Source organism: Bactrocera neohumeralis, unplaced genomic scaffold (assembly GCF_024586455.1).
Source record: "Bactrocera neohumeralis isolate Rockhampton unplaced genomic scaffold, APGP_CSIRO_Bneo_wtdbg2-racon-allhic-juicebox.fasta_v2 cluster09, whole genome shotgun sequence".
Lineage (NCBI taxonomy): Eukaryota > Metazoa > Arthropoda > Insecta > Diptera > Tephritidae > Bactrocera > Bactrocera neohumeralis.
Window position 1 is genome coordinate 32,829,654 of NW_026089622.1, and position 26,648 is coordinate 32,856,301.

Genomic DNA, 26,648 nt, shown 5'->3' on the forward strand with positions numbered 1-26,648 from the left:
TTTAAAAAAAGTTATCAAGCTCTTAAAAAATCACCCGATAGATCCAAGTCTCATCGCCAGTTATAATGCGTTTCATGACAACCTGGTAGTCGGAAAGCATCGTTTCATACGCTTCAACGCGACGCCTTTTTTCCAAAAAATTCAATGTTTTCGGTACCAGTCGAGATTTGACGCGCTTGAGGCCCAAAACATCCTTCAAAATGGTATTGGCTGACCCTTTCGTTATGCCCACTTCATCAGCAAGGTCTCTAATTGTTAATCGACGGTTTTACAACACCAAATCTATGATTTGTTGAACGTGAGCTTCGTCGGTTGAGGTTGATGGTCGCCCTGGACGCTCTTTGTCTTCGACACGTTCACGGCCGGCTTGGAACTGACTATACCACTTGTAAACATTTTTTTTAGACATAGCCTCATCACCAAAGGCTTTCTGCACCATCCTCAACGTATCCCCAGCAGAAAATTGATAGAATAATAATGCAAATTCTTTGCTCAACAAATTTCGACATCGCAAAAAACGAAAAACTCACGTTTAGCAGCTAACAAAACGACACGTATCTCAAACATTAATGAAATTTTGACATGAAATTTGACATAAATGTGACTGACGGTACTACCAACCTAAAAAAAAAAAATAATTGTCCAAATCCTTCGATGCGCGCAGTTTAAATTCAAATGTCACCTTATTTTTTGGGCACAGTAGTAGTAGTAGTATGTCTAGAAATTTAATTTTGGCGGTACGAATTTGGCGGTACCGATTAAGATAGAAATTGTAATAATCAGGTAAATAACCTCTGCACTTATTTGTAAGCATATATGTATGTATATAAATAATTCAATAATGTATATTAACAATGACATTTATATAAATTTATGTGTACATACATATATGTGTGTTTATATTCTCTCTCTCTTTGCAAAGCATTTCTTAAGAATTTTTTATTGCGCTTATTGCTTAATTTGAGCAATCCCGCTTTCTGCTTTAAGAAGCAGAGGGAGTATTGCCGGAAAATTTACATGTAAGTACTTGAATACTGAGATAATATTCTCTTTTTGGTGAGTGTTTACATAAGCAAAGGTAAGCATGCGTAGGCGATATAGTATCAATTTTGTTTTTAATATCGGTTTTTTAATTTATACCGTAGTATTTAATAAAACGTTGCTTAATGCTTAAACGGTTTTATACGAGTATGCGACCGTAGTTACTAGCATACATACATATGTATATACATAAATTAAAACCAAAAAAACGATACAACTCACTTTGATTTCCCTTAAGGGTTTTTGGGTTGTACCGTTCAGTGAGTTTGTTGTCGAATTCCTCCTCTTCGTTGGATACCAGCTGGTTATTCCCCTTTCTCTTATCTGCTTTTTTTCCATTTTTTCTTTGATTCTTGTTAGAACTCGCGCCCGTATAAATTATTGTAAGTGTGTTTGCTTCTCAGTTAGTTTTAGTTATTTTAATTTAGTTCGCGCCCGTTTGGTTGTTTTTTTTTGTTTTATTAGGTGAGATATGTATTCTCTATTTTGTGCTTTTGTATAACAAGCACTTTGTACTGCTGTTGACACTTTCTTTTTCTTTTTTTTGTTTCTAATAGTTGTATTTTGTATACATATACATTAATTTTTTATCACTTGTGTACTTGTTTGTATTTGAGTATATAAATTCACGGCCCACAGCACTGAATGCATTTTGTATTTCCACAAGACTTGATTTTATGTTTTTAGAATTAATTATTATTATTTTTTTGTTTAAGCTTTCAGTCATTATCCATGTATATAGTAGTATATTTTTTTCCTTAGTTTCCGTAGTGCCTTTCTTTTAGGCTCGAAGGACCATGTATTATTGTTTTATGTACCACCTTTCCCGCACCCACCATATAACTTCACCCACAGTGGTTATCAATTTCGGAATTTATTATTTAACAAAAGTATAAAAAATAAATCTTTGAATTTAACAAGCGGTTCAGAAGAAAAGGCAAACGTTAGAATTTATTTATGAACATAGGTACATACAAATTTAACTTTAACAAGATGTTCGCGAAAAAAAAGGTAGCCAAAAATGAATCGTGTTGATCGGATTGATGTCGTAGCGCCAGAAAGCCGTTTTTTTTTTATGCTGTCTGTCCTTTTGTACTTTGGTTCGGCGAAAGTAGGTGATAGTGTGTGATGTCATTGTGTGTGTTAGAGCGTGGTGTATAATGCGAGTAACCAATGATGATGAGTGTGGGGAATGTGGCGTACCAATGTTGCATATATAGATGTGGTGACGGGCAGAAAGGGGAAGGCTGATACTCATTTAGCCACAACGAAACTTATAAAAGTGGATAGATAAAATCGGGTCAATACTACCCCAACTCCCATATACTACATATGATCATTTACGTTTCTATACCAAACTTTATACCGAATATGTCGGTTAGCGTATTAGTTATATATAGTACATGTACATATATAAAAATTTGCTTGGATTCCGATGCAATGGTTGACATTTTACACCTTAAGGTATCTGCCTCACTTTGATTCCTGCAAGTTGCAAGAGTATAAAATGATATTGATATCATCGTCCTCAACACCCGCGCCGTTAGTTCTGCTTTCTCCAGGCTGGACAAGGACGCAAAAGTAATAGGTCTGGCAGTGAACGAGGGCAAGACGAAATATCTCCTGTCATCAAACAAAAAGTCGTCGCACTCGCGACTTGGCTCTCATGTCACTGTTGACAGTCATAACTTTGAAGTCGTAGCTAATTTCGTCTATTTAGGATCCAGTATTAACACCACCAACAATGTCAGCCTGGAAATCCAACGCAGGATTGCTCTTGCCAACAGGTGCTATTTCGGTCTGAGTAGGCAATTGGAAAGTAAAGTCCTCTCTCGACGAACAAAAGCCAAACTCTATAAGTCGCTCATAATTCCTGTCCTGCTACATGGTGCAGAGGCTTGGACGTTGTCAACAACTGATGAGTCGACGTTGCGAGTTTTCGAGAGAAAAGTTCTGCGAAAGATTTATGGTCCTTTGCGCGTTGGCCACGGCGAATATCGCATTCGATGGAACGATGAGCTGTACGAGATATACGACTACATTGACATAGTTCAGCGAATTAAAAGACAGCGGCTACGCTGGTTAGGTCATGTTGTCCGGATGGACGAAAACACTCCAGCTCTGAAAGTATTCTACGTAGTACCCGCCGGGGGAAGCAGAGGAAGAGGAAGACCTCCACTCCGTTGGAAGGACCTGGCTTCGCTTGGAATATCCAATTGGCGCCACGTAGCGAAAAGAAGAAACGACTGGCGCGCTGTTGTTAACTCGGCTATAATCGCGTAAGTGGTGTCTACGCCAATTAAGCAGAAGAATAAAGTTTACATACACCTAGTTCTATTAAATTACTACACGTTTATATGTTTTAAAATAAATAAATTTTGTGGTTTTTTTCTATCCATTTCAAAAGATGTATCTTTAACATTAAATATAGCATATCAAAATATATTTTTTGTTTACACAAATAAAAAAAAAATAACGCTAAAGCTTAAAATGCGCCTAATTCATATCAAAAAAGTTTACATACACTAATGATTATTTATATAATTCAAAAGTAATTACAATAGTTTTAGCGGTTATTGGCCTACACTTTGTTGCAATTATTGTACCTAGACGTCGAAGCATGCTCCCAACTCGCTTTCTTTATTTCTGGATATTTTGACCCATTAAATCGATGATCCAGTTTTTTGGCCTTATTTTCATGAAATTCGATGTTTACGAATACGGTTTTCCAAAAAGTTCGAGATATTGTGAATAGGATTAATGTCTAGTGATTGCAGGACCTATGGAGTTATTTTTAATTCCATAACAATCATTCACGTACAAGATAAGACGTTAACAGCCGATTTAAGCACACTTAAAATTTAATTTTTTTTTAATGTTGTAATGTATAAAAAAAATCAATCCCCAACCGTAAGTTTTGAATGTTTTGAATAGGGCTTGTTTTTATATACTAATCGCATGTTCTAAGCCTTAGATAAGTAAGGTTAATAAAAATAAATATTGTGTTCACCAACGAATCAAAACATATTAAATTTTTTTTTCGGTTGGTTTGGTTGCATCTGGAGGTGGACATTTGCACTTTATTAGCAAAAAAAAAGGTGCGTGGAGTCCCTACGCGCGGATGAAGTTATACTTCTTAGTGATATTCCAAGAAATGCATATCATTTTGTATGAAAGAAAACTAGAGAACTTAAATTCTCATTTTATAAATTTATTATGCACATAAAATGATGAATAAAGCAAAGTCTAAATGAAGGAACTTTGACTAGAAAAGTAGTTCTGTCTCTTCGTTGCGGAAGAGAATATGCAGCGTAATCATCTCTCTTTTGGAATCCATCAACACGCGTTGAAGGCCCAGCAGTTATCGGTGCGCGTTCAGAAATTGAAATCATATTTTCATCATTTATTAATATACTTATTACATGTGCGCGCATTGACTTGCATGTTCATATATTCATATACACTTATATGTACATATATTTGCATACATTGCCAAACAAATAATGCACAAGCATACAAAGCTGTTGTCAGATAAAACGCAAATACTTCGTCATCGCGGGTCGATTTCCAAAATATTTAAATGAATTTCTCAAGGAGGGTATTTCAACAAAAGGTCACATAAAATAGTTGAGAATTCGCAGAAATGAAAGACAAACGAAAGAAAAAGAAGTATAACTTCAATAGTGCACAAGCATACAAACATACATATGCGCACACATGCGAATAGTCACCTCGTCATCGCGGGTCGATTTGCAAAGAAAGTAAATGAAGACCACTCAGAAGTCATTTTATCCGTTGTAAGCGAACGATTTTCGAAGAAACATCATTTCTAATATGCCACAAGCCAAACTTAGAAATGAACTTCTTAAACCTCACGCTGTCAGATAAAACAATATACTTCGTCATTGCGGGTCGATTTCCAAAAAGTGTAAATGAAGACTAACTACAGAAATGATCCTGTAAAGTATAGCCTTAATTTTTCAACGGCCAACGCAGAGTATTTCAACCAAAATATACGCAAAATAGTTGAGAATTCGCAGAAATGAAAGACAAACGAAAGAAAAAGAAGCATAACTTCAATAATGCACAAGCATACAAACATACATATGCGCAGCAGCAGCAAGGAAAGAGGTAACAATCGGCGATCCATTGTATATTTCTTTCATGCATAACCAAACCATAATTAGGACAACGCAATACAAGTGTCAATGGTGGTGTTGGTGGTAAGCGCTTGAAAAGTTACGACGAGCACGTAGGTTCGAATCCCAACAGAATTTATTTTTAATTGAATATGTCACCAACCAAAAATTGAAACATTTTTCTACAAAAACAACAACAGCATAAGCATGGCAACATTGTGTTGTTGGTAGAAAAGCCGAGCTGTGCCGAAAGAAACGAACAAACGATCACCGCTTCGCTTGCTGCTGGAACATCTTCGCAGACAAGGTTGCGTATATTCATATTGAGCAAGGTTGCGCAACCTGAATCTATCGCAACCTTTTCCGAACTCGTATAAGAAGTATAACTTCAATAAACGTGTCGTAATTTAATAGAACTGAGTTTTTGCAGAATGTAAGTAAATAAAACTCAAGGTTTAGTTTAATTTATTTTATTTCAAAATCAAATACATATACTTGGCGCCACCACACGTGGATTGCCGCATGATTTCTTAACGCTGATTCGGCAATTCCTACGGTTTGGGGCTGTTGCAATCACAGGCATAACTGCACTTGTTGTTGTGGGATACTGTGATATGTTAACTTGTATTTTGTCTGCAATTAAACTATATAATGACCCAGAACTCAGAACTCTTTTGGCCTGATATCGCGACATGTCATTACAGAAAAATGGTTTTAAATTGGTACTAAGTCAATAAACTGCCTATTGCTGCTAAACCGGCGAAAACACCGTATTGTTTAGAACTCAGGACAATCGAAGCTCATTAAAAACCGAACACTCTGTGTAAATGAAAAGCAGTTTAAAAATAAATGACGAAACGTATCGAAATACTTTTGTAAAGATTCTGTGGAAGCGCTTATGTAAGATGATAAGCCAAAATTGTGATTATTCGTCTATACCGAAATAAACTTTTTAAAGCCGTATAAACTTGTATGTAAACTACAACTCGTATAAATATATTTGAAAATTAATTAAAACAATAAGTTTCATAACGTAATTTCTCAATACAATTACACAAATATGTTTGAAAATGAATAATAAAAAAATAAGGTTTATAACGTAGGGCAATTTCAGTTTGTAGCCAAATCTGGTGAATACGGTGGTTGATGGAAGGTATTTATTGCGATTTTGGCTTTAAACTTGGTAACAATTGTAACTCGATGCTATGGTTTATTATCATCGTGTGAAATCCATGAAATGTTCTTCCACAGTTTCGGGCGTTTTCGAAAGATGTTCTCACGCAAACGCCTTAATACAGCCAAATAGAACTCCTTATTGGCCGCCTATTCCGCCGAAAAAAATACGTGATGCACCAAATCACGAAATTCGAAAAAAAAACAATGAGCATCACCTTGATTTTTGTGCGGGTTTGGCGTGCTTTTTTGGTTTCGGCCTTGTTTTCTACCTTTCATTCCGATAGTTGTTCACTTATTTGCATATCAAACTAATAAACCCATGTCTCATCGGTCGTTATAATAGTGCCCATGAATGTGGGATCGCAATTTGTACGATCAAGCATGTCCAAAAGGACCTATTTATGGTAGTTTTTTGAACAAAATTCAGCTTTATCCGGACGAGTTGAGCAAAAACGCGTTTCTTACCCAAACTATGCACCAAAGTCATTCGAATGGACTTGCAAGAGATGCCGAGCTCTCTTGCCATCTCTCTAACACTTGCCGCACGATTTTGAAGCAACATATCCTTCACTTTTTTATTATTTTCATCACTTGAAGACGTCGAAGGTAGTCGAGAACGAGGCACGTCCAAACATGGTGTATTAAATGTATTTTGGGCCGCTGAAACCGAATCTGAAGTCCGTTTTGCTCCATCACGTCAGGATTTTTTCCTAACCTCAAAATACATGTCGGATTTTACTTGACAGAAAAAAATTTAAAAATATTAACGGATTTAGCTTAATTTTTGGATAGAGGGGTTTTGAGGGGTCCCTGATTACGAAATTAAAGACAAATTTTCAAAATACAAAATGGCGGATCCAATATGGCCGTCAAAATTTTCAAAAAATTCTTCAATTTTTAAGAAATTCTTCAATTTTTATAAAATTTTGTATCAAGGGATTTTCGAGGTCACTGATTTCGAAATTAAAGGTAAATTTTCAAAATACAAAATGGCGGTCAGAAAAAAAAATTTTTGAGTTTTCATAAAACTTTGTACAGAGGGGTTTTTAGGGTCGTGGAGGATTCGTGGAGGATTGGTCAACAAAAAGGCTGATTCGTTTGTATTAATTTATTTAATAGTAGCGAGTTTTTTAGTTTCAAATGATCTTCGTAGTGCTTTTCTTTTATGTGGATTTGAAGTCTCTCTTTTTAGTGACCAACAGTAGTCTGCTAACATGTGGTCATTCCATACCCCCTGATATCTCTTTTCCATCTCTTGTAAATCCTGGTGGAATCTCTCGCCCTGCTCTTCACTAAAGTCACCCAAATTTTCAGGAAAATATTCGACGTGTGAATGAAGAAAGTGCAGTTTTAGATTCATTAGGCATCCCAATTTTTCATAATTCTTTAACATTTTCTTGACAATATTTGCGTAATTAGGATCTTTTGTATTCCCCAAAAATTTTTGTGTTACTTCTCTGAAACTTTGCCAGGCTTCTTTTTCCACCGTAGTCATTCTTTTTTCTAATTCAGTATCCTTCAAAAGCTCTCTTATCTGTGGACCATTCAAAACGCCTTCTTTTATTTTTGCTTCTGTCAATTTGGGAAACTTTTCGAAGAGGCACATATAAGCTTTGCTTTGCGCATTTCTTATTGCTTTAATAAATTTTTTTACAAGACCCAGTTTTACATGGAGTGGTGGTACTAAGACTTTACGTCTTGGAATTAGACTTTCCTTTATAACATTTTTAGAGCCTGGAATTAATTTTTTCCTTAATGGCCAATCCTTTTGCATATAATGCTTATCCCACGCTCGACTGTCCCACTTACATAAAAAGCATGGGTATTTTGTAAAACCGCTTTGTTGACCCAGTAAAATTGTTATTATCTTCAAATCACCACACAATTGCCACTGAGGTTTATTATATTGTAGTTTTTCTAGTAAGAAATGGAGGTTGTAGTATTCCTCATTTAACACTACAGAATGAGCAACTGGTAACGAAGCATACTGGTTACCATTGTGCAGCAAGACTGCTTTTAAACTTCGTGTCGAAGAGTCAATGAATCATATTCATTTATTAGTCCTTCAATATCGCTGCAGTACACTAAATCATCAATGTTTGTGAAATACTTCCTGAATTCAATGTCTCGATTGCGATAGTAACTTATATGAGTTCCTGGAGCTAGACAATTTTTTTCTTTCAATCTTGACGCTGTTAGCTCAGAAATTTCTTTCGAAAGTCCTGCGTCTCGAAACAGGTTATTTAACTCTACCTGAGTGAAACCTTTAGAATTTTTATCAGTCTCAGCATCTGATTCTTCTGAGGCATCTTCATCCATCTCTATATCCTCAGTGTCAGCAGAAACTAGATCGTCGCCAATAGAAATATTGCTTTCATCATTCCGTTCAAAAGAAAGAAGGATGGGAAGAGTCACAGAATTGACAGAAGGATAAGAGATGGCAGATTTTGTTTTAGAGTTGTGCCCAAAAACACTCGTTAAACAAAAATAGCAATCCCTCTCATGATTTGTTGGTCTGCGCCAGATCATTGGAGAAGCAAACGTTTGTTTCTTGCGTTTCTTCAGTTGCAATGAACATCTCAGGCAAATCTCTTCTGGAGTCCAATCATTAACGATGTCACTAATTTCTATGCTGAAAACTTTCGTATAGCTAGATTTTAGTGTATCTGTAAATTTTTTTCGGATCTTACTTATAACGTATTCTCCACAAACGACACAGAAATTGTCTTTCATTTTGCAAAATATTTTTCTTGTAGCATTATACTCATCAAAGGCCAAGTCACCCACCAATGTAGAGCTGCGGTTGCTTGATGACGACGCCTGCGGGCCCGCTTCTTACCCTGTCCAGCCGCCGATACTGGGGTTCCGACTCCCTGCGTCGTATTTTTTTTTCGTGTGCCAACCATGACGGCGTAAAGGTGAGTCTAAAATGGGATTAGGGTCACGTACACGTACAACTAAACCCATTGCAGACTCACCTTAAGGAGCGTGATCCAGGGACTCTGCCGATCACGGAACAACTCCGTTGCTCGCCGTCACCACGTGGATGTGCCCTGGATGCAGGCACACGATATAATTTGTGGGCAGCGACCCTAAAAAGTTTTGTGAACATCAAGGAAATTTTTATACATCCGACAGCCATATTGGATTTTCTATTTTGTATTTTGAAAATCTGACTTTAAATAAGTGATCAGCGACCCTAAAAACCCCTCTGTACAAAGTTTTATGAAAATTCGTAATCAGGGACCCCTCAAAACCCCTCTATCCCAAAATTAAGCTAAGTCCGTTAATATTTTTAAATTTTTTTCTGTCAAGTAAAATCCGACATGTATTTTGAGGTTAGGAAAAAATCCTAACGTGATGGAGCAAAACGGACTTCAGATTCGGTTTCAGCGGGCCAAAATACATATAATACACCATGTTTGGTCAAAGGAACCTTTCATCGACTTTTTTTTTGTGGACCTGTGTTATTCTTAAAATGGATTTAGCATCGCCTGTCTAAGCTTTTTTTGTATAAACAACTAAAAAGTTTTTAAAAACATTTACGATTATAAAATAAATACTGTAAAATATGTAATTCAACTTATATTTCTATCCTTACCTTGAATATATATGCAAATCGGACTCTCTCTATGCTATATTCAGCTTGAAGAGCAATATTGCGGAAGGCAGTGCGAGCGAAATTATGAGAATCGTTGTTTTCTGTAATAAGAACAACACATAACCGTTTTCGAGGTTGACTCCACTCAGCTGGGCATACTCCTGAAATATTTCAAATGAAAATATGTGATAATTAACAGATATATACAAATATTTAATATTAAGAAGTAAGGAAAGGCTAATTTCGGCTATAATCTAACATTTAACCATTAACCATTATAAATACACTTGCGGTCAATAAAAACGCACTACCACTTTTGTAGACTATCTGGAGCTTTTTATCACATCTATAGCAGATGGAATTGATTGGAATTACAAAAAAAAAACAAGAAGATAGGATTATTCCTGAATTTCAGTCATATTCTTATATCACTCATTCACCGACATTTCCAATCGAAAGTAAACTACCGTTAGCGGGGTCTAAATATTCGGTACCAAGGGGCTTCATCAGTTTTTATTGGATTTAAACAATTTTTGGTCATATGGTGGTACAAACTAAAGACATTATTAGTGCAAAGTTTTGTCCCGTTACATTAATTATTTTTTCATTTGTGTACTGGAAATTGAACGAAAGTAAGGGTGGTGGTTGCCCGATTTCGTCCATTTTCATAAAGTAACATAAGAATGTAAAAAAATGCCACGTTCTAAATGTTTTCGAAATCGGTAGGTCGGATCCCGATGTATGGGATTTCACCAAAAAGTGGGCGGTGCCACGCCCATCGTCCAATTTCCATACCAGCTCCCATAAAGCCCTCTCATACCATCTGGATGGAAAAATTTAATTTCTCTGGCATATTCAGTTATTCATTTATCGTGCTTTTAGTAGTTTTTAACAGTACCGTTATTTGAGTAGTGAGCGGGGTTATCCTCCGATTTCATGCGTTTTTCTTTCTTTCGGTAGAAGTTTGTACTCACCAAATTTGATTCTTGTAACTGTGGCTTCGGAGATATGTAGACGGCGGGGCCATGCCCACTTTTACAAAAAAAAAATTCCCGATCCTCTGTACCAAATTACAGCTTTATATCTTAATGGCGATATGTGGGCTTTGCAGTGGTCCGATTACGACCATCTACGAACTCGAAATTTTTTTGATCTAAGAAACCTCTATGCTAAATTACATCGAGATATCTCAATTTTTACTCAAGCTAAAGCCCAAATCCGGACGGACAGGACAGTCATCCGGATTTCAACTTTTCTCGTCATCTTGATCATTTATTTATATAAACTGATATCTCTCTCGATTAGTTTTAGGTGATATACTATATACAACCGTTAGGTGAACAAACCTATAATATTAGCAACTGGTTGCAAGAGTATAAAAATTAAAGCAGCACGACTTTTTTGGGCTTCATTGTTCTCAAAACCCGCAAGGGCAAGACGAAATATCTCCGGTCATCAAACAAACATTCGTCGCACTTGCGACTAGGCTCCCACGCCACTCTTGACAGTCATAACTTCGAAGTCGTAGATAATTTCGTCTGACTTGGAACAAGTTTTAGCAGCAACAACAACTTTAGCATCGAAATCCAACGCAGAATAACTCTTGCTAACATATGCTACTTCGGACTATGTAGGCAATTGCGAAGTAAAGTTCTGTTTCAACGAACAAATATCAAACTTTATAAGTCACTCATTCTTCCGTTCCGCTATATGGTTCAGAAGCATGGACAATAAAAACTTCAAATGAGTCAACGTGACAAGTTTTTGAAAGAAGGGTTCTGCGGAAGATTTATGGTCATTTGCGTACTGCCAACATTGGATATCGCATTCAATGGAATGATGAGTTGTAGAAGATACACGACGACATTGACATAGTTAAGCGAATTAAGGAAAGCTACGCTGGCTAGGTCATGTCGTCCGAAAGGATAAAAACGTTCCAGCTCTGAAAGTGTTCGACGTAGTACCCGCCGGGGGAAGCAGAAGAAGAAGAAGACCCCTACTCAGTTGGAAAGACCAGGTGAAGAAGGACCACTATACTTGTGATCTCCACATTAGCGCCAAACAGCGAAGAGGAAGAAGGACTGGCGCGCTGTTGTAAACTCGGCAATAACTGCGTAAACGTTGTTTATGCCAATAAAGAAGAAGGTACGACTTGTTCCTCTAATGACGTCAAATACATATATCAAAATGCCGTCTAAATAGATCACGCGGATTGTATTAATATAATCAAGCAAAATTTCGTTCATCATCCTTTGAAGTGATGCCGGGACACTTCCCAAGTTAGACGTGCGTACGCTCCGAGCTCCTAGCATTGTTGCAGTGAAGATACGCACCTGCCTCTAAGCAACAAAATACGCTCAACAAGCAGCCGAACGATTTTTTACTGGACTTGCACTCCTGCTCTCTGAGAGCACTCGTCAACAACTTGGTATAAGGGAACTGTGGGACGGCAGTTTAAACTCCTTACGTACAGCTGCAACCGAAACCATTGGTTTTTGGGAAATACAAAGAACAGCTGGTACGACGAGCAGTGCCGTGTTACAGCAGAGAGAAAACAAACTGCCTACCTCGCAACGTTACGATCGACCACAACACGTGCACGATGGGAGAGATACCGAGAGTTGCAGAGCGAAGCGAGGCGAGTGACTGATACCCAGAGCATACAAAGATTATGGAGGGAACACTTCTCCAGCCTACTGAAAGGCAGTGAAAGCATAACGCCAGGAGAAGGCGAACCTGATTCCTCAATCGGTGACGATAGAGCAGATGTTCCATTGCCCGAACATGAAGAAGTTCGAATATCTATTACCCGTCTGAAGAACAACAAAGCGACGGGGCCGATGGATTGCCGGTCGAGGGACTCAAACACGGCGGCGAAGAACTGATAAGGAGCATGCATCAACTTCTTTGTAAAATATAGTCGGATAAAAGCATGTACAACGATTGGAATTTAAGTGTGCTCTGCCCAATTCACAAAAAAGGAGAGCCCACAATCTGCGCCAACTACCATGAGATAGGTCTCCTAAACGTTATATCGAGCTTATTGTGTGCAGGATTAAAGCCCACAGTCAACAATTGGATTGGATCTTATCAGTGTGGCTTTAGACATGGAAAATCATCAACCCACCAGACATTCACTCTGCGCCAAATTTTGGAAAAGACCTGTGAAAAGAGAATCGACACACACCTCTTCGTTGATTTCAAATATGTTTTTGACAGCACGAAAAGGAGCTGCCTTTATGCCGCGATGTCTGAATTTGGTATCCGCGCAAAACTAATACGGCTGTGTACGCTGACGTTGAGCAATACCAATAGCTCCTAGATATCAAAAGATGTTTTAGACAAGGCGACTCTCTATCGTGTGACTTTTTCAATCTGCTGCTGGAGAAACTAATTCGAGCTGCAGAACTTAATCAATAAGGTGCAATCTTTTATGAGTGTACAGCTGCTGATGTATGCTTATGATATTGATATCTTTCGCTTTAATAACCACGCCGTTCGTTCTGCTTTCTCCAAAATGGAGAAGGCAGCGAAGCAAATGGGTATGGTATTGAACGAGGGGAAGACAAAATATCTCCGGGTATAAGCAGAAGAAGAGGAAGACCTTCACTCCATTGGAAAGACCAGGTGGAGAAGATCTTAACTTTGCTTGGTATCTCCAATTGGCGCCACGTTGCAAAAAGAAGAAGCGACTGGTGCGTTGTTGTTAACTCGGCTATGATCGCTTAAGCGGTGTCTACGCCAGTAAAGAAGAATAAGAAAATTTGTTTATTATTTCCAATTTTTTATCCTCGTGGTAATTAACTATTGGAAATTTTAACATTTTGGTTTATATATTTCTTCTGAATTTATTTTATTGTGTTCTTAGTTTATTTTGAATGTATTGCAGACCTAGTTTTAAGTATAAATGTATCTGTTTGCTGTAAACTGTTTTTTTATTAGTAAGATTTTGAGTTTTATCATTTTGATTATGCCATCGAAATCGGAATTTCATTCTACTTCTAGTATTTCAATTTTTATATGAGGCATATTGAACTCTTTGAAAAGTGGAATGGTTATATTAGTATTTAACAATGTTTTTGATTTTTTTTTTATAAAATTTTCCTAATTAATGATGTACCTGCTCCGGAATCGATAAGTAGTTCAATTGGCTTTGACTGAGTTTTAACTATTATGTAGGGAAGATATGTATTGCTGGTATATGAAATTTGATTATAATTCGTTGTTCGTTATTATAGAAATTTGTGTTTGAAAATTGTCGATTAAAGTTTCTTGAATTTTTTAGTGCATGTGAATGTGTATCTGTCCTCGAGTTATTAATATATATATGTCGATGTAATAGTAGTACAACTTTGGTCAAAGCGTTTATCAAAATTGTTTCCTCTGACTGAATTTACGATATGAGATAGAGTACACTGTGACAAAAAGGCACCCGGAAATTGTAATTAAATTTCCGGGTAAATATAATTTTGGATTTGGCCTATGTTGGGTCACCTAACGTTACACCCTATTAGTTATTAAGTTATTTTAAGTTTAGTCACTCATACTATATAAGAGCACAGACTCTATTGTACTAACAAACTAAGGTATTATAAATTGTACGTGCATAATGCTTACACATAACTCATTTGTATATACACACGTATGCATGTCTACATATGTTCGCATCAACAACAGCGAGAGTTTTTGTCACTCCTTTTGTGTGACTCTTTCGCATGTGCAAGCATATGGACATCCATCGAAAATATTACCATAAGCCTAATCATTATATTTTTTACATTAAATAATATAGTCTACTGCTGACCACCAAGACGACAAGTTTTCATTTTCTCGTTCTTCCTTCAATTTAATTACACAGCCCAATTTCTCAGTTTAATCATTGTTGTTTCGTTGAACTAATAGCATTGACAGACGGCAGCGTTAAACCAGATTAATTGCATTTTTCGGGATTAATTCAGGAGTTACCACAGCTAACTCCGTTGCTGAATCCCAAAATAACTCTCAAAATTTTAGGGAGTTTGTGAGATTTTCGTTGGCAACATTGTTAAAAATGGCCAATTTTCATCTATTGTGAATGAAATACAAGCAACCCTGACAGCTGTTTATCAAATTCTCAATATAATTCCAATAAAACTTCTATGTTATAATGCATTTTTAAAAATAATGTGTTGATATGCTTTTGTAATAAAAAATGGTTTGGTCAAAATTGGTCGGCTAACAACCGTAATGTTTATCTTCTATCAATTTTCATTGAAATTATTATAAAAAGGACAATGAGCTGTTTATGAGAGTTTCAAACTCGCATAGCTGCCATCTGTCACCTACAAATTTGGATCTGATTAAGTGCGCAGTTAATCCGGATTAACGCTGCCGTCTGTCAAGGCTATAACGCGGTTGGGAAAAACTCTTCCTGATCCTACATTTTTTGGCGCCCAACGTGGGGCTAGTGTTTTAAATTGATTTAGAAGTTGCAATTAAATTATATAAAAGTGAAATTTAATTTAGTAAAAAAATTTTGTTCCCGGCTATCTAACATAAGTCTATCGTGATTCGTGCTCTTGGTGGTCATCATAAGGCTCACGCATAATAATCATCATCATCATTATCGCTGGAAGATTACATCGTTGTACAACGTAGTTGGACATTTCTTCGCAATAAGTTGCAGAGGCTTGGATAAAGGTCATTGTAGTCCACACAAAATACAGTAATACCTTACTGTTAGACCTAAATCAGTTACACACCGCTGCTCTGCACTGCTCAGAATTGAACGCCGTCGCTTCTGCCAATTCTGCCATCGTTGCTGTTCGCGGCCACTGCGAACGTCTGTCGTCTCTGCTACTCTCGCACTGCACTGCAAATAAATACTTGATTCGCTGTCGCTGCTACTGCTCGCTGCTCCTGTTCGCTATTTAGCTATCAATATCGCTGATACGCTAATACGTCGCTTGCATGTGATCACGCATCACATTGCATCGCTGCCGCTGCACTTGCAATTCTTTCGTCGCTCTTATTTGGTCACACCATCGCTATCGCTTACTCGCATTTCGCTGCAGCTCTCAAGATTCGTTTATACCCAACGAACCATTCGAACGGGATTCTAGATTCAAGGCAATCTAATCGCAAGTATAAAACTGTTTATATTATACACATTCGTCGTTATATCGCAAACTTTATATCGTTTTCTAACAAACGTACAATTTATTTTTGGAATTTTTTCGTAAATTGTTGAACATTTTAAACATGTCTTTGGAAGAGCTCAAACAACAACGGGCTAATATTAAGAAAAATATTTCTCGTATAAAAAACATTGTCGAGGCCAGTCTACGGCCAGGTGCTTTCAGCAGCCGAATACAAATGCCGACTTGGTATTCTGGAATCATATTTCAAAAATGTGTTGTCTACACAGACAGAAATTGAAAGGATAGATAATGACGATTGGGGTCGCATGGATCTTGAAGAGCTGTATATAACCACAAAGTTAATTATTCAGTCTCAAGTTACCGAGGATTCCAACACCACACCCTTAGGCACCACTTGCGTAATGCAGGCAGGATCGAAGCTGCCCAAACTCAAACTTCCTACATTCAACGGCAAGTACTCTGAATATCAAAACTTCATAACTTCCTTTCACCAAATTATTGATCGAGAATATAGCTTATCTAACATAGAGAAATTGAATCATCTACGCAACTGTCTCAATAGACCGGCATTAGAAACTATTGACGCCTTTCAAGTTTTCAATGAAAACTATTTGAAGGCATTAGAGAGACTCAAAACTCGATATGACAACCCAACTCTCATATTTTTAGAAAATGTTTCTTCTTTATTTGAGCTTTCGTCTATTTCTAAGCCTAATGGCGCTCAGTTGAGAAGTTTAATTGATAAGGCATCTGCAATTTACGGCTCGTTATTGTCATTGGGAACTGAAAGCCAAATTTCACAAGCTATGCTTATTTATTTAGTTTAACAGTAGGCAGATAAAGAAACCAATCGTAAATGGAAAGAGTCTCTGGACTTTAAAACTTTGGCGAGCTGGGAAAATTGCACCCACATTTTGGAGAGACATTGCCAATACCTCGACTCAATTGATAACGCTCACACCGTTGGATTTGTACACCAAAGCTCTACCAACACGCATAAAGCAAAACCTTTACGTAAAGGCTATTTGTTTTCTTGTTTCAGCTCATTTTGTTCGGTGTGTTCCAGCAACAATCATAAAATACACAACTGCGACCGTTTTTAGGCACTTAGTGTGTCACAACGCTTTGACCATGCAAAAAAGATGTGTCTCTGTATTAACTGCTTATCAAGAGGACATCAGTTATCGAACTGCGTATCAACGCATAAGTGTAAGATTTGTTGTCGTCAACACCATACTTTGTTACATCGAAGGAATACGCCAGATTCGTCAAATTCTACTTCGACATCCGCTGTTCATACACATATGAACAATTCGTCATCGTTTGACAACATCATACTCGCCACAGCAGAGGTTCTAGTGCGCGACGTTTCCGGAAACTATCATCTTGGCCGAGCTTTGTTGGATTCTTGCTCACAAGTTAATTTCATACCTGAAGAATTTTCACAAAAACTGATGCTTCCACGTAGCAAACACAACATAGAGATTGAAAGTATTGGTAAGTCCTCTACCAATATCAAGTATAAAACTTCTACAAATATTAAGTCGCAAATAACAAGCTTGGAGTTACCTCTAGATTTTTGCATTACTTCGCACATCGCCTATCATCCAGAACCAGAGATAGATACATCTACTTGGCATATTCCTCCAAACATTGTACTCGCTGATCATCAATTTAATAAATCGAGAAAACGTTATTAAGATGGGTCGTTTCGGGACGCTATCGAGCAAACATTAACGCGCTTAATGCCAAGTGCTTGTTTGCTTGTGAGGAGTCCATAGGTTTAAAATTGGAAAAACTGTGGCAAATTGAAGAAATTGCAACAAAGCCGAATGTGTGGACACTTGGAACAGCACAGCTGCGAAAAGCTATATAATTACACCGTTTCTCGAAATCCCAACGGCAGGATCATAGTGAACATACCGTTCAAAGAAGACACTTCTTGCTTCGGTGAATCTTATAATACAGCGCTTATAATAATGCGCTAGAACGCCGATTGCAACAGTCACCTATGCTCAAGAAAGAATAAGTAGCCTTCATGGATGAATATAAGAGTCTAGGCCACATGGAAGCACTGCCCAATCCAAATTTGGAGGAACCTCACTACTATATCCCTCATGACTGCTTTTTGAAACCAAATACCACTACAACGAAATAGAGAGTTGTATTCGATGCATCTTGTCGAACAACTACGCAAAAATCGATAAATGACATTCAAATGGTTGGAGCTACAATTCAAAGCGAACTTGTAATTACCTTGCTTCGTTTTCGTTTACATCGCTTCGCTCTTACTGCAGACATCGTTAAAATGTATAGGCAGATACTAATCAATGAGGATCATCGGAGGTTCTAATACATTTTGTGGCGGAGTTCGCCTCAAAAGAATATTCAGACATTTCAGCTCAAAACTGTCACCTACGGAATGGGAGCCGCACCCTATCTTGCTGTACGTTGTCTACACTACCTCGCGGATCAATATCTGTCGCAATTTGTCGTTGGGTCAGATGTCGTCAAGTCATCATTCTACGTCGACGATCTGCTGTGTGGAGCTGACTCACTTGCAAAGCTATCAAGGATAAAACATGAGGTAACATAGTTGCTAAAATTAGGTGAATTTGAGCTGTCAAAATAGCATTCCAACCACCAAGGTTTCAGAGTCGAACACACTGACAAGGATTTAAATTTTGATACTTCTGTCACCAGTGCTCTTGGCCTTAAATGGGATCAAATTAACGATCATTTTATGTTTTCATTTCTACCAAAGCAGCCAATAAATGGAACCATCACTAAAAGGACAATTCTATCCATCGCCTCATCGCTCTTTGACCCGCTAGCACTACTAGCACCAATAATCGTTACCGCTAAAATTCTACTTCAGGAGCTGTGGTTGCTGAAAATAGAATGGGATGAATCAGTCCCACAAAACATCGCATCGGTATGGCAAACATTTGTCAACAAACTCTCGGATTTACATACCTTCTGTTAGAATACCAAGGTATTGTTTATCTGCTAACAGGAAGTCTTTAAAAATACGTACACGGATTTTGTGATTCTTTGATACGTGCTTACTTCTTCTTCTTAATTGGCGTAGACACCGCTTACGCGATTATAGCCGAGTTAACAACAGCGCGCCAGTCGTTTCTTCTTTTCGCTACGTGGCGCCAATTGGATATTCCAAGCGAAGCCAGGTCCTTCCAACGGAGTGGAGGTCTTCCTCTTCCTCTGCTTCCCCCGGCGGGTACTGCGTCGAATACTTTCAGAGCTGGAGTGTTTTCATCCATCCGGACAACATGACCTAGCCAGCGTAGCCGCTGTCTTTTAATTCGCTGAACTATGTCAATGTCGTCATATATCTCGTACAGCTCATCGTTCCATCGGATGCGATATTCGCCGTGGCCAATGCGCTTACGTGCTTACGGCTGCGGAATATATACACGCATAGTTGACAATGTTGGTAATGTTAGCGTTCGTCTTTTTACGGCAAAATCACGAGTGGCACCAACTAAACGACAGTCACTCCCGAAATTGGAACTTTGCGGTGCACAACTACTTGCTCGACTTTTTGCAAAAATTGAGTCTACACTTTCTAATTACAATTTCGATACGTTTCTTTGGACAGATTCGCAAATAGTTCTTCACTGGCTTCAAATGCATTCGAGTACATTTTCAACCTTTGTTGGGAATAGAGTATCGGAGATTCAGGATTTGACTGCGGATGCTTGTTGGAGACATGTGCCAACGAAAAGCAATCCAGCAGACATTGTTTCCAGAGGAAGCACATCATTAGAACTCACAACATCAATTTGGTTTAACGGTCCTTAGTTCCTATACGAAGATGAAAGAAAATGGCCTAGTGGAAAAAGTAATGACGTTGACATGGAAATTGTCAATGCAGAAATGCGTAAATCAGTATTTAACATAATAATAAACAATAATTATCTTCTTGAAGCGCTTGACAGGTACAGTACTCATACTCGTGAAGTGCGGATTGTCTTATGGATGCTACGTTTTTACACTAGACTTAAAAAAGATAACACGGAAATGGTGGATGAACCACTTACTCCTGATGAACTACATCGCGCTTTGGTATGAATTGTTTGGAACGTTCAACAACAGCATTACGCTGCAGACATTCGATTGTTGCAGCGAAATTCAATGAAAAATGGTTTACTATGAAATTTGAATCCGTTCTTGGAAACAACTCAAGGATTTGAACTACTGAAGGTTGGAGGGAGACTTGAACTGGCCAATTTTCCAAAAAGCCAGAAACATCCTATTCTACTACCAAGTAAATGTGGATTTGTTCGATATCTACATATTAAAAACTACCATGCCGGACCTAAAGCGCTGATGGCTTTAATTCGTTTACAATTCCGGATTGTCAATGCTCGTGATCTCACTAGACGTATTGTCTCAGTAGTGCGTTGATTTTTTACAATGGATAAAATATCGAACAAAGAATTTGTCTAAAACTTTGTATTTCTAACCAAATCGTGTTGGGAATCATGCCTCGTTCTCGACGAACTTCGACGTCTTCAACTGATGAAAATAATAAAAAAAGCGAAGGATATGATGCTTGAAAATCGTCAAGTGTTAGAGTGATGACAAGAGAGTTCGATATCTCTCACGAATCTGTTCCGATAAAGCTGATTTTTTTAAAAATGGTACGATACTTAACCGAAATTAAAGCCAAAAACGCAATAAATACTTTCGATCAACCACCGTATTGACCAGATTTGGCTCCTTGTGGGTACTTTTTTGTAACAATGTGCATTGAAATTTGTTTTCCAAACTATTGAAATAGGCAAACTACGTGCCTTTTAAATTTCGGAATTCAAGAACAAAAACCAATTATAATAATCGAAAATCGCTTTATCGTGAAGAGTGATTCGTTTTCGGTGGTTAATTTTTCTGATTTGTTGATAGGCAACTGGCAGGGGAACAAATGGTTGCATACCACTCATATTTTACAGTTCGGTTTTGTTCTAGTGGTATGGTTCCAAAACAATGCACCCATTTGCTTGGAAGTGCTTCGTGGAACATCCCTACAGTCGACTGCTGTTTACATTCGAGATCATATGCGTAAATCCACGATTCATCTACTGTAACGATGTCAGACGTGTTTCGAAGCACCGCTATCTTATTTTGTTAACAAATCTCTCGACCAATCGTTTTTTTTGAGCGATTGACAAAATGTGTGAGATCCAAAGTGAACAAATTTTTATTTGCAGCCAAATGTTCATGCAATATTGAATATGTACCAGTCCCACCAAAGGCCATAGTTGTCTCAATCTTTGATAGGTTACATGATGATCCTGCAATATCAGTTTACGCCCAGCCTCAATAGATTCCGGAATAAAATTGTCAGCTTCCAGACAAACTATGTATTATTGACTACGAATAAAGCTGAGTAACTTTAGCTGATTTCAACGTAATATAGTATTTCATTTGTGATATTTATATGTAGCCGTGGCAATTTTAATGGAGTCAACCATTAAAACATTGAGGATAGTGGAATCATTTGATTTACATTAGTAACAAATTATTTAACGATGATATTCTAAACAAATTGGACTTTTGGTGTGATTCACCGGGTCAACTTAACCTAACCTTAATAATACTCGTACGTTCCCAATTGAAGTAGCTATTAGTCTTCGAAATTATTAAATGCTGAATTTCATAACATCCTTTATATTTATTTAAAAATTTTGATTTATATTGTGATTTTCTACTCATATTTTAGTTTTATTTAATTGAACTAGATACGTGAAACGCATGAAGCTACATAAGTATGCTGTTGACAAGTTTCAAATGCATATAATTTGCATATTCATTTTTTATGCCGCGATTTTTATTTAAGTTTAATTTTTACTACTCACGCATGTCTACAGCACATAACCTTTACGCATAGTTAATATTTATTTGTATACCCAGCTAATATCAGCATTCCTTCAGTATCAAGGAGCATTTATAATAATATGAATACTGTTATCATTGGTACATCCCCATAGTTGCGCACCATATGACCATACCAGCTTGATTATTTGTTTATAAATTTAATTGTTTATATTATTTTATATGCCTTTTCCAACAATTAATCTAGCATCGAGCGTGATGCCAAGATATTTAGCTGTATTTACATATGGTATGCAGACATCTGGAATACTTATAGGTTGATAAGTGATTTTTTTGTTTGTGAAATTTACATGAACCGATTTGCCACCGCTTAGTTTTATTCTCCATTTTTTAGTCCAACTTACTACAGAGTTGATTGCTGTTTCAGGTTTAGCGCAGCTTTTTCTGCTGTTGTTGACTGTTTTCTACGTAAGTATATTATTGCGGTGTCATCAGCAAAAGTGGCAGCCATACTGTTTGTGCTAACGGTAAGTCTCTTGTACACAGAATATATAAAAGTGGACTCAAGGTACTTCCCTGAGGAGCTCCTGCTTCAGATTCTTTTAGTTTGGAGAATTCATTTCCTTCTTTTACACGGAAAAATTTCACGGTGATATAGGATTCTAAAAGAGCACTATACTCAATCGGAAGACATGTATTTAGTTTTTGCATAAGTCCTTCGTGCCATACCTTGTCAAACGCTTGTGCAACGTCAAGGAATAAAGCTGAGTATACGTTGCCCTCCTCCAGCGATTTTTCTATTCTGATGTTATTCTGTGAATTTGTTCTATTGTTGAATGCTTGTTTCTAAAACCGAACTGATGCGATGGGTTTCAGCTAGGTGTTTTGCAAATGCATTAGCTTTATCACAATCACTTCTAGCCCATGTATTGGAAGCAATTTTTTGTGGTACAACGTGGCTTGTATGACGTTTCAGATACTTTGGATAGTTGAGATAAATATTTATTAATTGACTCATTCTTAATATGACTGATTTGTCGTTTTAATTCAGCTGTTGTCTTAATAAGGTTGGTTTTGTCGAGTGGTGAGCGGGTTTGTTGCCATTTCGTAACTTTCTTTTCTTAATTAGGAGGATTTTTATTTCTTTAGGGTAATTTGAACCTATAATTTTCCGCTTTATTTCCGGAGTATTATCCCAAGCTGCTTCTTGAATTTCTTTCGTAAATGTGTTAACTTCTAACTTTAGTTGTTGAGTTGTTGTGATTTTCGGACACATTATTTTAGTCTGAAGTATTTGTTTGAACGAAGTCCAGTCCGTATTTTTGTTGTATAGCTTCAGACTAAGATCTCTTTTAATGACTGTTTCACTTAGTGTTAAATATAATGGGGAGTGATCAGAGCTTAGATCTAACCCACCTTCTATTTCTATGAAATTTCGAAATATCTTCCTGGTTATAAGGAAGTCTATTACATCTGGCATTTTGAGGGTGTCCGTTGGCCACTAAATTGGTGTTCCGGTCGATACACCCGGTTTCTTGAGCTGCCTGGAATAAGTCTCGTCCTTTAGCTGTCGTTAGGCGCGATCCCCAGTAAACATGCTTAGCGTTAAAGTCGCCTTCCATAATAAATTTGTGTGGGTGCATATTGAGAAGTTCTTTATATTCTTCAACGAGGATTTTATACCTCGGCGGGCAATAAATTGCAGTAATTGACAAGGGTTTAATGTAATAGTTGTGGTTTGAATATTGTGCGTACTGATTTTTCTTTTTTAACAATAACAGAAGGGTGGATTGTATAATAGATATCGTAGTTTTTGAAAGTTATATGGCTGTGTTTCGTAAAATGAGCCTCGGATGTTAGACATACATTTATTTTCTCTTTTTGTAAAATAAGTTGAAGCTCTTCTTGGTGCTTTAATAGTCCATTTGCATTCCATGTCATAACTCGGAGAGCTCCATATATGCCTCAGATGTTGTTTTATTTGTGTTTTTTTCGAGGTTTTTTAAAAGGTTGCACCGATCGATAATGAATTTTTCTTGTTTATTTAACATCTCAAAGATTTGAGTTAGTAGGTGTTCGGTCATCTTTGTGTTTTTTTTACGTTCACCACGTTTGAGTTCTTTTTTAGTACTTCAGAAAAAGTGAGCTTACTCGTCTGAACATGATACTGCTCATCGTCAGCACTTTTATTACCAATGGGTGGATTATTTGATGTACGGCGATACAAGAAAAATTACATTATGTGTACATACAGCGCAATACACCACATATATATTCCCGATGAAGGGAGTGTCCAAAAGGGTGCTAGTCTTTGTCCCAGTATTGGGGACTGCGTTTTCTTGGGCCGACCAGCGGTCATAGTATCGAGTTTTTAAGCCCACGGATCGATTCGGTGCAGGGCCACATCGGTTGACTCCGGACCGTTACGGGGACATTGCTCCGTCCGGCGGCCAATAGAGTAACCTGTTCCAGCCAATTGTCTGACGGTGTGGGCTGTACCACTGCGATAGCGCTTTAATCGACCGCTTGGGTGGTCGGTGCTTCTGATCCAGTCGGCACTGGAGGCGCATCCTCCGGCGCGTACAGAAGCGCGCACCCAAACTTTGGGCGCTCTAGCTATGCTCTAAGCTACCGGTCGGCCGGTCGGCAGGTCGCGGATAGCCGAACGGCCCGTAGTAGCAGATTAGTTGCGAAATAAGTCAAAACAAATATCCCCGACGATGAGCGGCAGGAGTGAAGGATGCGGCATAAAAGCTAGCAGATCCGCTGAAGCTCCTGCGACTGCGGCGAATCGACACCGCCACATAGAAATATGTGTCCGCTCATCATGGTTGGACATGATGAAAGAAAAGCAAAATCTAGGCGCGACGGACCCATAATGGGCGGCTTCCTGGTCAGCGTCTGATCACCGTGTTAGGTGCGGCTGATATTACAACGTGTCCGGTACACAGCGCGTCGCACTGGGAGTCCCTGGATATCTTGACAGCGATGTCTCCGCTGGTAGGATGGAAAGGGTGATGTGTGCTTGCAGATTTATCCAGGTAAACGCCGACCATTAGCGGATCTAGCGAAACAGACCCCTTCAAACGTGAACCAAGATTGATGCGATCACCAAAACAGACGCTAGTTGTTGGAAAACCTGTAAGAGCGAGGTCGTCACCACCTGCACTGCAAGACAGCACGCCACAATCGGAACCAACGCCACCGTGACATTATGTCTGAACTAGGGGACATGATCAAGAGGCTAACTACTGCTTGAAATGAAGAAGGCCCAGATGAAAAACACGGGAGCATATGAAAGGGAGATATGCAAAGTTCTAGGCGGCCAGGCGCAAATGAGAGCCCTAACCCACGAGGTATAAATGGAGATCAGAGACCTGGACGAAATAACCACCAAAGAACTTATAGCGGTGGCAATACGCTCACAAATTAAAGAGCTGAGTTCCTTTGACGAAATGCGATCAAAACCATCAGACAGGCGTACGCGGGTACGCAGACGGCAGTCATCAGCCTTCCCGCAGTGGACTCAAAACGGCTGCTTGACGCTCATAAGCTCAAGATTGGATGGGTGGTCTGCAGAATAAGGGAAAGGCTGAACCTCAGTTTCAGGTGCCTGGAGTACGACCATCTGGCGAGGGCATGTACGAGTGAGGAACATCGAAGCACATGTTGTGCTAAATTTGGTGAAAAGGGATATTTCATAAAGGAATGTGATAAAAGCCCTTCGTATGCAGCATGCAAAAGCAGTGCGAAAAAGGAGACAGGACCCCGGATCGGAAGTTAGAAGTGTCCTTTATATCAAGCGGCGTGTAAAAAGACAAAATAAGAGTTGTCCAAATCAACCTAACCACTGTGAAGCGGCTTAAGAGCTACTGAAACAAACAATATTCGAAGAAAAGATAGATGTGGCGATAGTGTGTGAGCAATATAAAAACACAAATGAATTAGTCTGAGACGCCCTCACTACCACGCCAAACGTGATAGCAGGCGATTTCAACGCATGGACAATTGAATGGGGTAGTAGCTATACAAACAGAAGGGGTAATGCTCTGCTCAAAGCGTTTTTTATGCTAAACGCCGTGCTGCTCAATAGAAATACTTTGATGCTCGGTAGAAATACTTTTGAAAAGAATGGACGCGGATCGATAATAGATATCACATTCGCCAGCAGCACGCTGGTTCGATCTGCAAATTGGAAGGTGTGCGACTTTTACACTCATACCGATTACCTGGTCATCCTGCTGGAAATCCGCAAACAAATACAAACTCGATCCAGCGTAAAAAAAATTGCAGAAAAAAGGATGGAAGTTGGAAACGTTCGACGAAGAAATTTTCAAACTTATGTTGGATGGGAACCTAGATGGTGCGATCAACGCCGACCGACAGGTTGAAAAGCTGGTGAAGCGCATAAGTAAACCTGTGATGCTGCTATGAGTAGGAAAAGACACAACATAACCCAAAGGCGCGCATACTGGTGGAACGAGGAAAGCCAAGGTACGCCACAACATACAATATTGCGAGAAAGTTTCAAAAGAAAACGTAAAGAACTCTAGAAGGCTATCAAAAGAAGTAAGTCTTTAAATTTTAAAGAACTATGTGAAAAGGTGGACGAGAATCCGTGGGGTGACGCGTATAAAGTAGTGATGGCGAAAATCAGAGGGGGTAAAAGTCAAGCACCAACCTTTCCGATTCTCC

At 38.3% G+C, this 26,648-nt stretch overlaps 2 protein-coding genes and 1 pseudogene across 2 annotated transcripts in view; all 3 read right to left on the reverse strand.

Moving 5' to 3' along the window:
• LOC126764244 (uncharacterized) overlaps positions 1 to 26,648 on the reverse strand; it is a 480,626-nt gene that overhangs the window by 215,527 nt on the left and 238,451 nt on the right. The gene's annotated exons all lie outside the window — the stretch shown is intronic.
• The window catches only part of LOC126764044 (dnaJ homolog subfamily C member 16), a 384,131-nt gene that overhangs the window by 183,276 nt on the left and 174,207 nt on the right, over positions 1 to 26,648 (reverse strand). Inside the window, exon 6 of the mRNA XM_050481781.1 lies at positions 9,958 to 10,118. Coding sequence (XP_050337738.1) covers positions 9,958 to 10,118 — 161 coding nt within the window. The remainder of the gene's footprint in view (positions 1 to 9,957; positions 10,119 to 26,648) is intronic.
• Positions 4,813 to 5,015, reverse strand: LOC126764800 (small nucleolar RNA U3; annotated as a pseudogene).